The following is a 14033-nucleotide window of genomic DNA, read 5'->3' as shown; positions in this document are numbered from 1 at the left end:
TAACCTTGACGCCTACATATTTTGAGTTTGCATATTCTCCCCGTGGTCACGTGAAACATGCTTTTTTATTTTACCAGCTGAAGAAAGTATTTACTGAGCTACATGGCTCTTTTTCAGAAGCGATCCCGCCACAAATAACAGCTCAATAAAGTGACTTATCATGTGGACATTTATAGCAGCCAAATACAGCAAATAATACCACCACCATACTCCCATCATTCAAATATAATTATACTGTCATCAAACCATGTCTATACTACTGCGCAGCAGCTGAATTAATCACTCCACTCCCGTTATATGCGTGATTCTGGGGTGTTTGCAGCCTTTGGCTGCCAATCCGATTGCCGAACGGATACATAATGTCGCACTAATTACACACGAAGTGCTTGCCACAAATGAACCACAATACCTCGCTGATCTCGTGAAGGAGCATGAACCATCACGCCACACTCCGGTGGTCATCCTCGAAGCAGCAGGAGCGGCGGCTTTTGGTTAACCATCGAACAAAGGCGGTGGTCATCGCATCGCGCGCTTTTCAGATGCGCTTCTGCGGCCGTCTGGAACGCTCTTCCTTCCGATGTTAGGAAGCCACTGGAGCTATGCACTTTTACATCATCCAGATTGACAAACTCATTTCTTTACAACTGCTTTTTGTATTTAGTTGTCCTTCCCCCGCACCTCCGATTAGCGCGGTTGGCTACGTACGGTGTGAAAGAAGTGTAAAATACATATATACCTTATTACAGACCAATTCAGACTTCGTTGGTCACCCCGCGCCCTTATACATCTGAACGTTCATCCTGCAAGGTCCCATCACCAGTGCCGGATAATTCTAGTAGCAACAGTATCTACATATGTAGCAGCTACACACGTAGTAGCTACGGATGCCGCACTATCAAGGGCCCCGGGCTAAATGCTTTCAAGCTATCAATTCCGGTTCGGTGATTCTGCACTTGCTCTATTACTATAGTACTATACCGCCTTTAACTTTAATGAACGACTGGGTGTTTAAGGTTAGCGATTTGTCGTATTATCTGGCTGTATAGCAAGTTAAACATTTGTGTTTTAATATTTCGGTGTTTTTATTTATTTAGGGCCCCTTTATAACATATGCTACAATACGGGCAACAACGCATGTTGTTACCCGCATTGAAACGGCTGTACGCCGCACGGACCCGCAACGACTCAATTCGCCTGATATCAGAACACGTGTGGGTTGACAAGCCATGCAGGCTCGCGGTGGGGGGCATCAGTGAGGTCAACAACGGTGCCCCCCTGACGTGCGGCGTGGCCCATCAAACCCTGGCTGCCTCCGTCTCTGCGTAAAACGAAATGTCGTGCATGGCATTTCGCCTGCAATGCATTTCTCTACGCACTTTTCAGCGTTTGTTCGCTGTTATCTGCCCTTCGAGGTTGTTTTCATCCGGTTAGAATATAATCAACGCAGTCTATTTCACAAGGTCATCATCATAATGATAACGACTTTGTCAAATCTACTGCTGGATGAAGAGCCTCCAACCCCCACGCCGGTGTTGCTAAATTGACCATACTTCACCACTCCAGCTAAATTGACCATACTTCACCACTCCAGCTAAATTGACCATACTTCACCACTCTGGCTAAATTGACCATACTTCACCACTCCAGCTACATTGACCATACTTCACCACTCCAGCTAAATTGACCATACTTCACCACTCTAGCTACATTGACCATACTTCACCACTAGCTAAATTGACCATACTTCACCACTACAGCTACATTGACCTATACTTCACACTCTAGCTAAATTGACCATACTTCACCACTACAGCTAAATTGACCATACTTCACCACTCCAGCTAAATTGACCATACTTCACCACTACAGCTAAATTGACCATACTTCACCACTCCAGCTAAATTGACCATACTTCACCACTCTAGCTAAATTGAAAATACTTCACCACTACAGCTACATTGACCATACTTCACCACTCTAGCTAAATTGACCATACTTCACCACTCCAGCTAAATTGACCATACTTCACCACTCCAGCTAAATTGACCATACTTCACCACTCTAGCTACATTGACCATACTTCACCACTAGCTAAATTGACCATACTTCACCACTACAGCTACATTGACCATACTTCACCACTCTAGCTAAATTGACCATACTTCACCACTACAGCTAAATTGACCATACTTCACCACTCCAGCTAAATTGACCATACTTCACCACTCCAGCTACATTGACCATACTTCACCACTCCAGCTAAATTGACCATACTTCACCACTCTAGCTAAATTGAAAATACTTCACCACTACAGCTACATTGACCATACTTCACCACTCTAGCTAAATTGACCATACTTCACCACTCCAGCTAAATTGACCATACTTCACCACTCCAGCTAAATTGACCATACTTCACCACTCTAGCTACATTGACCATACTTCACCACTAGCTAAATTGACCATACTTCACCACTACAGCTACATTGACCATACTTCACCACTCTAGCTAAATTGACCATACTTCACCACTATAGCTAAATTGACCAAACTTCACCACTCCAGCTAAATTGACCATACTTCACCACTCCAGCTAAATTGACCATACTTCACCACTCCAGCTACATTGACCATACTTCACCACTCCAGCTAAATTGACCATACTTCACCACTCCAGCTAAATTGACCATACTTCACCACTCCAGCTAAATTGACCATACTTCACCACTCCAGCTAAATTGACCATACTTCACCACTCTAGCTAAATTGACCATACTTCACCACTCCAGCTAAATTGACCATACTTCACCACTCCAGCTAAATTGACCATACTTCACCACTCCGCTGCTCTCCGTGACGACACCGCCGCTTGGGGTCACGGGGTTACGGCGGTCACGTGACGCGGCCGTCATGGCGGCGGGCGTTCGGCGTGGTGGTGGCGGCGGCGGTGGTGGAGGAGGAAGAGGCGACGCGTCGGCCTCGCAGCTTCAGCGCTGAGCTCCTTGTTGTCACCCGCTACTGCTGCTGCTACAGCTGCTGCTACAGCTGTCACACAGCTGTCGCTGCGGGGTGTTTCGTTGTATTCCCCGCTACGCGCAGCACGGCGGACGGACGCCGCAACGCTTGGCACGGGTATGCCGGGGCCTACAGCGGGGGGCTCTGGGAGGGGGGCAGGGGGGGCAGGGGGGCCGTGGTGAGGGGATATCTGAGATCGAGGGGTTTCGTGGCTGGGGGTCTCCCCTAACCCCCTCACGAACCCCCCCGGAGTTTGTCGGGGGCTGCGTGATGCGAGACGCCCAAGGGGTCCGTGGGTTCCGGGTTTGAGGCTTCGCGCTATGAAACATTCGGGGGGTTTGTGTTATTTGTGTTATTTTTGTTATTTTGTTACCCTCTGGACGGTCTCCAGACGTTCGCGAGTGGGCTGTGTCGTTGAGGATTCTTCGGCTTTCGGCGGCAATGTCTTTAGCGGGGGGGCTACGTGCTCTGCGCGGCTCTCCTCTGACGGCCCGCGGGGTCGCGTTGTCTATCCAGCGGTGCCGGGCATCTCTGCAACGTTGTTTTCGAAGCGGTTCAAAGGTTTGAGTTTGGGGGGGGGGGGGGTAGTTCGCAAGTGGAGGTGTGCGTTGATTGGAGTTGAAAGGGTCAATCGTTCTCTCGGGGGGGTCCAGAGGTCAGAGGTTGTGGGAGTTGTGGGGGTTTGCGGGTTCCGGATTCAAGGAAAACGGTTCATGGGGTGTGGGGTTCTACAGGGTTATAGGTTTCCAGATGTACGAGGGTTTGAACTGAGGTCTGAAGTTGTAAAGCTGCAGGTCTCAAACCCGGAGTTTTCAAAGTTCGGCGATGCTCTGCGTCGGGGGGGGGGGGGGGGGGTCACTGGTTCTACGTTCCACAGGAATTTGTCGACCCTCATGGTTCTGCATCTCGACCGCGGTGAAAATGTTGGGGATCCGAGCTTCCGAGGTCTGGAATCTGGGGTCCGAAGCACCTCCGATTGGCACGGTTGGCTACGTACGGTGCGAAAGAAGTTCGGCACACATTCAGGGTTTACAGGTTCCACGTAAAATGTTCGTGGTTGTTGTTCGGCAGCTCCCCCGGTGTCCAGACGGGCTCGCTGCACGCGCTGGGAGCGTCTTGAGAGACTGAATTGAGCAGCTTATCGTGCATGTATGTGCTTCTTTACGTAGTCTGCCGTCGGATGTCATGTGTGTACACACTGTGCATGTATATGGCATTGCGCCTTCTGCTGTTACTCTCGAGAAGAGCGAGGTAGTGAGGCAGCTACCCTAAAACACATGGGGGAGAGATGTGTGTGTGTGTGTCTTCTTGTTCATCACATGGGAGAGGTGTGTGTGTGTGTCTTCTTGTTCATCACATGTGAGAGGTGTGTGTGTTTGTGTCTTCTTGTTCATCAGCATCATCAGCAGCAGCCGTGATCAATCCAATGCTGGGTTTAAGCACGAGCCATTTCATATCCCGTCTCGAAGCGCTCAGTCTTTTGAAGGGGGTTAAACTATTGCAGGGTTCCGCATTTAAGGGATCGTTACTGGAACCTAATATTTAAAATTCAGTTTTTTTGGGTTGTATATCGCGTCAATATATAAATGTGTCGTTAAACCCGCCAACACCCGACACAACCAATTAGTAAGGTTTGTCACGTAAACAATATGCCAATTCGTTACATGAAAAACCTTACTACTAATTGGCTGTGTCGGGTGGTGGTGGGTTTAACGACACATTTATATATGCACGCGATCTAACCTAAAAAACTTGTGTATTATGGATGATATTTCCCGCAAATGCCTACGTGTTCATATTTAAAGCTTGTAAGTTTCCTCGTTACGCCCGACGGGTTGTACAACTGTTGTGTCATTCCACTGCTGGATGAGGGCTATTTGGGGTTGGTGAAGGCGAGATTGTGGGGCGGAGGGGTCGCCACATAGACGCACAGTGCAGTACAGTCCAACAGTAGCTCGTGTTGCTTTGCCCTGTGCTGCTTCACAACGTTGCCCAAGCGAGGAACGTACGCTTCCCCGTCAAGTGGAGACACGTGGGCCCGGCGTTCCAGGACCTTAGTTGTTTGTATATATAATGCGGTTGATATGTTTTATGCGTGTGTACGTTACGCGAGGGAATGTGTGTGTGTGTGTTTGCTCTTTTAAATCACTGTTGCTCAGCCACAGGCCCATTGGTGCCAAACGCCAAGTGGCCAATTGAGCTCCGTTATAATTACTTGACATTACTTATGAGAGATGGAGCAATGGAATTGGTTCAAGTGCTCGGTGGGTTATTTGACCGCAAGATCATGAGTGGCGTTGGTGACGGTAACGGCTTGCAGAGGCCATCATCCACAAGTGGATTGATACGAATCTTAGAAAGGAGGTAATGAGAGGGAAATTCAAGTAGAAAGATTAAACTAAGCTCATCGTGTGGAAATTTACAGCAGCCAAATACTCTAAACGCTTGTTGATTCTACATGTGGAGGGAAAAACCGGAGGATCCGGAGAAGATCCACATGACCGCGAGGAGAACATGCAACCTCCAAATATACAGCAGGTGTCAGGGTCGGGATCGAAGCCATGACTTCCTGTATACCAGGCAAGGCAGTTAACATCTCGCCACCGTAACACCCAGTTAAGTTTTGTGTTCCTCAGTGTGGTGGTTAAACACAATTGAATTGGACAAAACGTTCTGGCTGACTGAGTCTTCAACATGTATGTTTTTATGCCGAGGTTGAGCATGGATTTCAATGATCATAGCCCAATCTTTATTATCTCTCTTTCATTGCCTCCGCTTGTCTCTTCCAACTGGTATTTGTGACCTAGCGTTCTTCTGAAAGTTTGTTGATTTATTCCACCCTATGCCTGCCTATATCCTCGTGTTAATTATTCTCATTTCACCGCAGCGGTTTGCGTTGGTTTAATGAACCAACGGGCGCAAAGCGATTTGCCCAATCCTAGATCACAGGTTTAGTTTCCTGAACTAAATTAGAGATGAAAATATCCCACGAACTTTTCATCTAATTGAGTGACTGAGCGGAGATGACATTATTGATGACTGCCCACCAAAGACCAAAAGCGTGATGATAAGACGACTGACTATAGACGAAACTAACGAGTGGGAATGAAGGCGCAGACTTAGATAATCTAGCCACCTTGTTGGAGACATCGGTGCACGGAGGAAGACCAAAAATGGTTATTAGCCGTACAGTATATAAACATATCACTGCGTTCACTGTTGGCTGACCGAATTAGACTTGGAGGGATGTTGAGCGCATCTCCTATTCTTTTTTTAACACTGAGTGTTGAGTAATCCTGTGGCTGCTTTAGTCAACTAGACTAAGTGATTGATTGCATGAAAACTAAAATGCCACAAGTTGTTGTGGACCGGACTAACCACCGTTTACAACTTATGCCTCTGAACTTTGGAACTCATCACCATTCTCCTTTGCACCCTCTCCTGTTAAAACCTAGAATGCATCATCACCCTCCATTCATGTGCGCAATTAACATTTTATCTATTAAATATTGTAAGAAGTGTTGCATGCCTATTGATCCTGTTCACAATACAATCTGCACCTTACATCGGTGAGTTTTAATACAAAAATAAATCTCGCGTGTGTTATATGTTCGCATGCGCTCCCGACTTGACATTGGCGATGTGCTTGCAGGTTCCCTGGGCGGCGATAGCGGCGGTCGTAGCCTTCACGAGCCTCATCTCCGGGCCTGGTTCCCCTCTCCTGTCGCCGACGCTCGCCCGTCTTGTGCGGTGGCGCCGGACCCATGCGGGAACCGGGATGTGGCTCCGCTGAAGGCTGGTGGACTCCCTGATGGACACGGACAGCCAGGAGCACCTGTGCAGCATCCGCTCTCCCTTCCGCCGCGACCCAACTCCTGCTGGCGCTAATACGGCTGCCGCCAGTGCCAAGTGCGCAACGGGCGAGGGGGGCGGCGGCGCTGGGACCGGCGGCCCCAGCGCTCCGGGCCGGCCCCACTTGGTGGAGACTCTCGGCCCCGATTCGGGCCCCCCCGTGCTGGATGGCATCTCGGGCAGCGCGGGCAACAGAGCGAGTCCTGGAGGGATGCATCACGGGGACTCGGTAGAGTGCAGCGTGAGGGGTCAGGGCGTCGAACCCTCCGGATATCCCGGCTGCGAGAGCGACGCCGGTCCGGGGGAAGGCTCGCCAGGCTCCGGCGAACGAGCTGGTGGCGACGACGCCACCCTGTTCGGCGGTGGTGACGCCGAAGGGCTGACCAACGCTGCCCCGTTTGACAGCTCCCACACGGACACGCGTGCTCATGATCAGTGGACGGATGGAACGACCCCCGAAGAATCGGCGTCACCGCCACCGGCCGGACCGGCGCCTTCGGCGTCATGCGGCGCGACCTCTCACGAAGACGACGGCTTTCCCGAAAGCGGCAATGGCGGAAAATTGCCCGACAGCGGGATCGCCAACGGCCAGGGAGGCAAGAAACAGAAGCGGCGAGCCGAGAGGGCGGAGGTGCCTGGCGAACGGCAGCGGGAGAGGTGCGGCTCCACGGCCGGCGCCCGGCAGGGCCACGGCAGGGCCGGCAAGAAGGGCCAGCAACGCAAGGGCGGCCGCCCGCGTACACTGGAGGCCTTCCTGCAGCTGTGCGGGCAGCATGTGTGGACGGGCGGGTCCACGCTGGTCAACACCATTGTCCTGCTGGCGGCCGTGGTCGGGGAGCTGATCGAGACGGCCGCGCTGTCGCTGGTCTCCGAGGGCGCCGCCCTCCGGCGCCGGCTGCCCTGCTACTGCGCGCTGGCGCGAGCGGCTGCGAATGCCGCGAGGCGTCTCGCGGTGCGGTGGAGCGGGCGGGCAGGCGCCCTGGTGGTGGCGCTGGGCTGCGCCGCTTCCGCCGTCGTGCTCACGGCCGCACTGCTATTCCTGCGGGTGCTGCGCAAGGCGACGCTGGGGTTCGTGCTGCCGGCGCTGGAACGGCTGCCGGGCTACGCGGCGTTGTGCGGCTGGCTGCTACGGGTGCAGCCGTGGAAGGTGGTTGGGGTGGCGTGGCAGGCTGCTAGCGCGGTGGTGCGCCGAACGTGCACCGTCTGCCGGCTCGGGGAGGCGTGGATGTTTTGCCGGCAGAGGCTTGGCGGTGCGTAAGCGCGCGGTCGTGCCGGGGCGATTTACAGGGCGGTTCCACGGTTTGAGTCGTACATTTCAGACACTTTTCCCAATGCGTCATCGCACGAGTCTCGAACGTGACGGCAAACGTGGGCAGTTCCACAAATTAGCCACCATCACGGTTAAAACTTTAAAAGTCAATCTAATAATACAAATGGGTCCAGTTGTGCAGTGGAAAAGATGTATCTGTGTTTTAACTATGATAGCAGCAGCATTTCTACCTCCGTTTCATGTGTGGCACCACGGTGGTGAAATGTTAACTTCCTCGCCTGGTATACAGGAGGTTGTGGGTTCGATCCCGACTCTGATGCCTGTATATTTGGAGTTTGCGTGTCTCTCTCCCCATGTTTGCATATATTTTCTCCGGGTCCTCCGGTTTTTCCCTCCACATTTAGAAACGTGCGTTGAGAGTACAGTATTTGGTTGCAATAAATTTCCACGTGATAGCCAGGTCGCATCTGAAAAAGAAGCTAATAGCTCAATGGGCCTTACCTGATGAAATAAAAATTACTTTATATTTTAATAATTTAGTTTCACCCACCGCTCTCCTCTTCCACCACCCCTCCTTTGGCCGGTGCAGGTGGCGCCGGCGCCGACAGGCAGGAACAGTGGAGGAGCAGTGGCAGCACGGGGCGGGCGCAGGCGACCGGCGGGAGCCGCGAGCCAGCTGCCGAGGTGGTGGAGCGCCTGCTGGCGCTGGCAGGCGCGACCGAGGAGGAGATGGATCCGTACGCCGTGCTGGGGCTGGACGCCGACGTGTCCGAGTCGGAGCTGCGGCGCGCGTACAGGCGCCTCGCCGTGATGGTAGGACGCCTAAGGCTGTAGGCAGCACCACCCTGCCCTACAGAGTGTTGGTTTAGTCGGCATGTTTAATTTGAATCAAGTCTTCAAGCCATGCTCTGTGGGTTCGCACGTAGTCGATCTCTCGAGTGGAGTCAACTAAAGCGGTCTAATTTGTCAATAACCCATAGTTATGAAATATTGGTATGAGGTGCCAATGTATTTTTTCACACCCCCAGTGTTTTCAGATCAGCCAATTGGTGAACTCCGTAAATATTTTTCCACACGTGTAGCAAATTACCATTATTGCTCTTGCTCCGTCCCCTGCAGTCTCTCATAACATCACTAAACGATCTGAGTCTGTGTCTTCATTCAGGCAAGTTCATCTTGCTCGTCTCAGGTCGTCTGTCAAGCTTTTGTCTTTGTTGAGCAGTTGTATTCACCGTCACGCCCCATGATTTACGTAAACTTGTAGTCATCGCTTGTGCTATGGAAAAAAAAAACTGCGTTGATGAATATTATTGCCCTACAACACACACCACTAATCCTGGTATTCGTGGGTTGTGACTCATGGCATCTGTGGTGTTGTGACTGCTGCCCCCCCCACCCCATCCCCCTCACACCCCCAGGTTCACCCGGACAAGTGCCAACACCCGCGTGCCGAGGAGGCCTTCAAGGTTCTGCGAGCGGCGTGGGACATCCTGTCTGACCCCGCACGCAAGCAGCAGCATGATATGTGAGGGCCCATCCCCGTTTCCTGTCACCCCGACTGTCAGCTCTGCCACCTGGCGCCTGCTCACTCGTGTATTCGCTCCGGGTGGCGCACCAACGCGCGCATTTCCTGTGCTTGTGTATACGATTAACTGAATCGGTCCGGGGCCTCCCCTAGGTCGACTCGGCCTCAATTGAGTACCTGGTGCGATGTGTAACTATCGCCACTAGGGAGACAACGACGACCGGGCGTGGTGCTGGCCACCCACCCCCTCGTGTGCCGTGCCCGTCTTCATAGGTGCTACTTGCTAACAGCACTCGCCCCAACAGCCTGTGTAGGCCACACAAGGGACGTTTATCTTCGTGCTTTCGTGTTGTGTTTCTGGCTGTGGGCACAGTGGCCTGTGTACATGTTGGCGTGCGAGCTCATTTGTGGGTGCGCGCGCGCACGTTTGCAGGAAACGTGCGGAGCAGAGCGAGATGAGTCGCGCGATGGACGAGTTCTTGGTGCGTCTGCACGAAGACCTCAAGGAGGCCATGAACACCATGAGCTGCACACACTGCAACGGCAAGCACCGGTGAGGGCCACCGTCACCACCGTCCCCACCGCCTCCCGACCCCCCCGAGTTGGCCAGCGTCCTCTCTCTGCACGCACTGGTTGTGTCGTACTGACTAGAGTGGTTGTGCTGACCCGCCTGCTGCACCCACTCGGTGGTTGTACCGTACGCTTATCGCCAGGCGGTACGAGGTGGAGCGCTCGCCGTGGGAGGCGCGCTACTGCGCCCGCTGTAACGCGCGGCACTCGGCCTCCGAGGGAGACTTCTGGGCCGAGTCGAGAATGCTCGGCTTCAAGGTCACGTTCTTCGCCTTTGTCGACGGCTGCATCTACGACGTCACAGGTGCCACTCCCTCTCTCCGCGCGACGCCGCTCGCCTGCGCCTCGGTTTTGTAGAGGTCGGTTTTGCTGGAGAGGAAGTGCCGATGTGGTGGGAAGTGGGCAGGCAGTTGAGGTCGGTGGTGGATGTGGGCGGTGCAAAAGGTGCACCGCGCACAGATGGTGCGGCACGCATAGCGTTCCGCGCGTCGTACGATATAAACCACGAGCATGCCACACACACAACACATACCACACACACAACACATACCACACACACACAACACACACACACAACACATACCACACACAACACATACCACACACAACACATACCACACACAACACACACACATACCACACACAACACACACACAACACACACACAACACAAACACATACCACACACACACAACACATACCACACACACAACACATACCACACACACACACTACATATACCACACAACAACAACCGCCATCGCCACTAAGTGGCGGTGACGTCACCATGGCGCTTGTGCCAGGCTATCTGCACGTTAAGGCCACGTGAAGTGTTGAACACCCGCTGGCAGGAGGTCACGGGACAGACCCAGGTACCATGGGTTGACTGACTGAGATGACTGACACACATACCACACACACACCACATATACCACACACACAACACATACCACACACACCACGCATACCACATGTCACACATATCACACACAGACACTATATATACCACACACACACAACACATATACCACACATATACTACATATCACACAACACATATACCACACACACACTACATATCACACACAACACATACCACGCACACATACCACACATACCACATATGCCACACACACCACACAAAGCACATGCACCCCGCGCACAGCACACGACGCACGTGTGTATACCACACGTAAATGGAATAAAGACGTAATTTGGATCAAGAAAAAATATCAAATAAACGCTACTATAATGAACATTTTAATAAAAAAGCAATTGCGCCAAGGATTCCCAAAGAAGCTAAACAGCTTATAGCCGTGCGCTTCATTGCAAGGCCCGCGGGTCACTGGCGGCTCCTGATGGCCTTTCGTGTGACCCCCCAGACAGTACACAAATGTGAAAACACCCCCCCCCATCATCATCATCGTGCTGCTGTCAAACCCCCAATGATTTCAAATGTGTCGGCGAAAGTGCCCCCACACCCCCTCTGAATTGAGTGAAGTACACCGACTTAGATAGTCCAATTGCGGAATGGGAGGGGAGAGACGAATCGTGGTGGCGACTGTGTTTGCGGCAGAGTGGGCGGCGTGTCAGCAGATCCCGATCCCCGCGGACGCACACTCGGTGGCCTATCACATGTCGCTGGGACAGAACGGGCGCGCGCGACGGCCTGCCAGGTACGACCGCCCCAGCAGCCACCGCGCCTTCATGGTCGCCCACACCACCGCATCGTCACCTGTTATCTAAACTACTGCATCATCGCCATCATCATCCAAACCACTGCATCATCGCCATCACGATCATCATCTAAACCACTGCATCACCATCATCATCCAAACCACTGCATCATCGCCATCATCCAAACCACTGCATCATCACCATCATTTAAACCACCGCATCATCACCATCATCATCCAAACCACTGCATTATCACCATCATCCAAACCACCGCATTTAATGATCATCATCATCATCCAAACCACTACATCATCACCATCATGATCATCATCATCATCATCCAAACCACTGCATCATCACCATCATTTAAACTACCGCATCATCATTACCATCATCCAAACCACCGCATCATCGCCATCATCATCATCCAAACCACTGCATCATCACCATCATCCAAACCACCGCATCATCATGATCATCATCCAAACCACTGCATCATCGCCATCATGATCATCATCATCATCCAAACCATGCATCATCACCATCATGATCATCATCATCCAAACCACTGCATCATCGCCATCATCTAAACTACCGCATCATCATCACCATCATCCAAACCACAGCATTATTACCATCATCCAAACCATGACATGATCTTGTGTATCTTCTTGTTTGTGTGTGTTGCACATGTGTGTCTGTCCGTGTGTGTGCCACTAATAGCACTTGCCCTTACAGTCTGTTAAGGCTATACATGGGGTCTTTGTCTTGTGTGTCTTTGTGTGTATCTTTGTCCGTGTCTTGTCTCATACATGTGTCTTTGCGCGTATCTGCATCTGTACCTCAGGCCCCCGAGTCCCGGCCACAACGAGGAGAGCCGTCGCGAGTTCCAGGATTTCATCAATCGCCTCTTCAAGGACACCCAAGACCGCCGCCGGGGGCCAGGCGGTGCGGCCGGCTCCGCGGGGACCCCCCCACCGACCCGGGGCCCACCTCCCAGGCCGGCCAGGAGCCCCACCGACCCCACAGGCGCCTTTTCCAGCGGGCCACGGCCCGGCCCCACCACTCCCGGCGCCACTGCCTCGTCCGCCTCCTCCGCTCAACAAGAGTCCGACTCGCAGAAGCGCCGTCGCAAGGTCTACAAGAAGATGCCCAAGCGTGCGGGGCTCTGAGCGCCGTGTGGCCGGGCACCCCCACGGTGCTGCTTCTGCTGCTGCTCTTGCCGCTCACTGCGATTGCCGACACCCCTGGCTGACGGTGGGAAGCGGTGAGACTGCGACCCTCTGCCAGGCGACACCAATGCCATGACTCTCGGCTTCTCCGACTTGGCCTGTGGCGTTTGCGGCCCCGGGGAGACCGATCGTGGAAGATGGTGGGGCCCTGTACAGGAGGGGAGGGGGGGGGGGAGGCCGCATCTCTGGGAGACCGCGGCCAGAGGCGGTGGTCGAAATGGCTGTTGAAGTGTCATGTCGCGTGACCCAGGGTGTGGTGGGTGTTCTGGCCTGAGATGTCACTGCAAGAATATTAGCTTTACTTTTCGTCCCGTGGCTTTTGTGAAGACAGAAGTGAAGCGCGAGAGCGAGTGTGCGGTGACTTGAGCGAGTGCCTCCTCCGATTCACCCAGGCGGCACCCCCCCCCCTCCCCGACTCCCCCAGAGTTTTACTGCTTAATTCATTTTAGTTTGTTATATTTAAATAAAAATAAAAAAATCATAAACAAAGCCGTATTTATTTTGCGATGCTTGTGCCTGCGTGGCGAGGACGGGAGTCTCGCGTGAGTGACACGGCGTTTGTGTGGGGGGGGGGGGGTGTGGGTCGAAAGGTGACCCGAAGTGAAGCCCCCAAATGGAACGAGGGCAGCCCGACCCGGTCAACGACCTCCGCGGCTTCGCGGGGCATCGAGGTCGTCGCGGCGATGCTCGGGGGAGCGGCAATCACGCAGGCCGTGGCGCCCCCTCCATCTTAATTGGCGACTCTTCGACGGGAGATTGATGCTCACGCCGCTGGGCCCTCGCTCGCACTCGAGGGGGGCTCCCGCTGCTTTGCCGCTCGCCAGCTTCGCGGTGGGGGATGAGGGCGAAGTTCACAGTTCAACACCTTGGCGGTGCCCCCGGTGCGTTTCCT

At 53.1% G+C, this 14033-nt stretch overlaps 1 protein-coding gene across 1 annotated transcript; it reads left to right on the top strand.

Moving 5' to 3' along the window:
* The first annotated feature begins 2896 nt into the window (after window positions 1-2896).
* On the top strand, window positions 2897-13721 carry DNAJC14 (DnaJ heat shock protein family (Hsp40) member C14). The gene is made up of 8 exons (XM_061574521.1): window positions 2897-3132; window positions 6668-8117; window positions 8727-8950; window positions 9556-9662; window positions 10096-10215; window positions 10376-10536; window positions 11809-11908; window positions 12757-13721. Exons 2-8 carry the CDS (start codon window positions 6827-6829, stop codon window positions 13079-13081), a joined length of 2328 nt encoding a protein of 775 aa, XP_061430505.1. The 5' UTR covers window positions 2897-3132; window positions 6668-6826; the 3' UTR covers window positions 13082-13721.
* Window positions 13722-14033: the final 312 nt, after the last annotated feature.

Source organism: Lethenteron reissneri, chromosome 7, assembly GCF_015708825.2.
Source record: "Lethenteron reissneri isolate LAM-NWPU_2019-01 chromosome 7, ASM1570882v1, whole genome shotgun sequence".
Lineage (NCBI taxonomy): Eukaryota > Metazoa > Chordata > Hyperoartia > Petromyzontiformes > Petromyzontidae > Lethenteron > Lethenteron reissneri.
This window is presented reverse-complemented; position numbering and strand designations above follow the sequence as displayed.

Excerpts from the sequence above, each read along its gene's own strand:
- DNAJC14 (XM_061574521.1), top strand. The coding sequence starts at position 6,827 with ATGGACACGGACAGCCAGGAGCACCTGTGCAGCATCCGCTCTCCCTTC. Across the intron at positions 8,118-8,726 it reads TTGCCGGCAGAGGCTTGGCG|GTGGCGCCGGCGCCGACAGG; the intron begins GTGCGTAAGCGC and ends TGGCCGGTGCAG. Across the intron at positions 10,537-11,808 it reads CTGCATCTACGACGTCACAG|AGTGGGCGGCGTGTCAGCAG; the intron begins GTGCCACTCCCT and ends TGTTTGCGGCAG.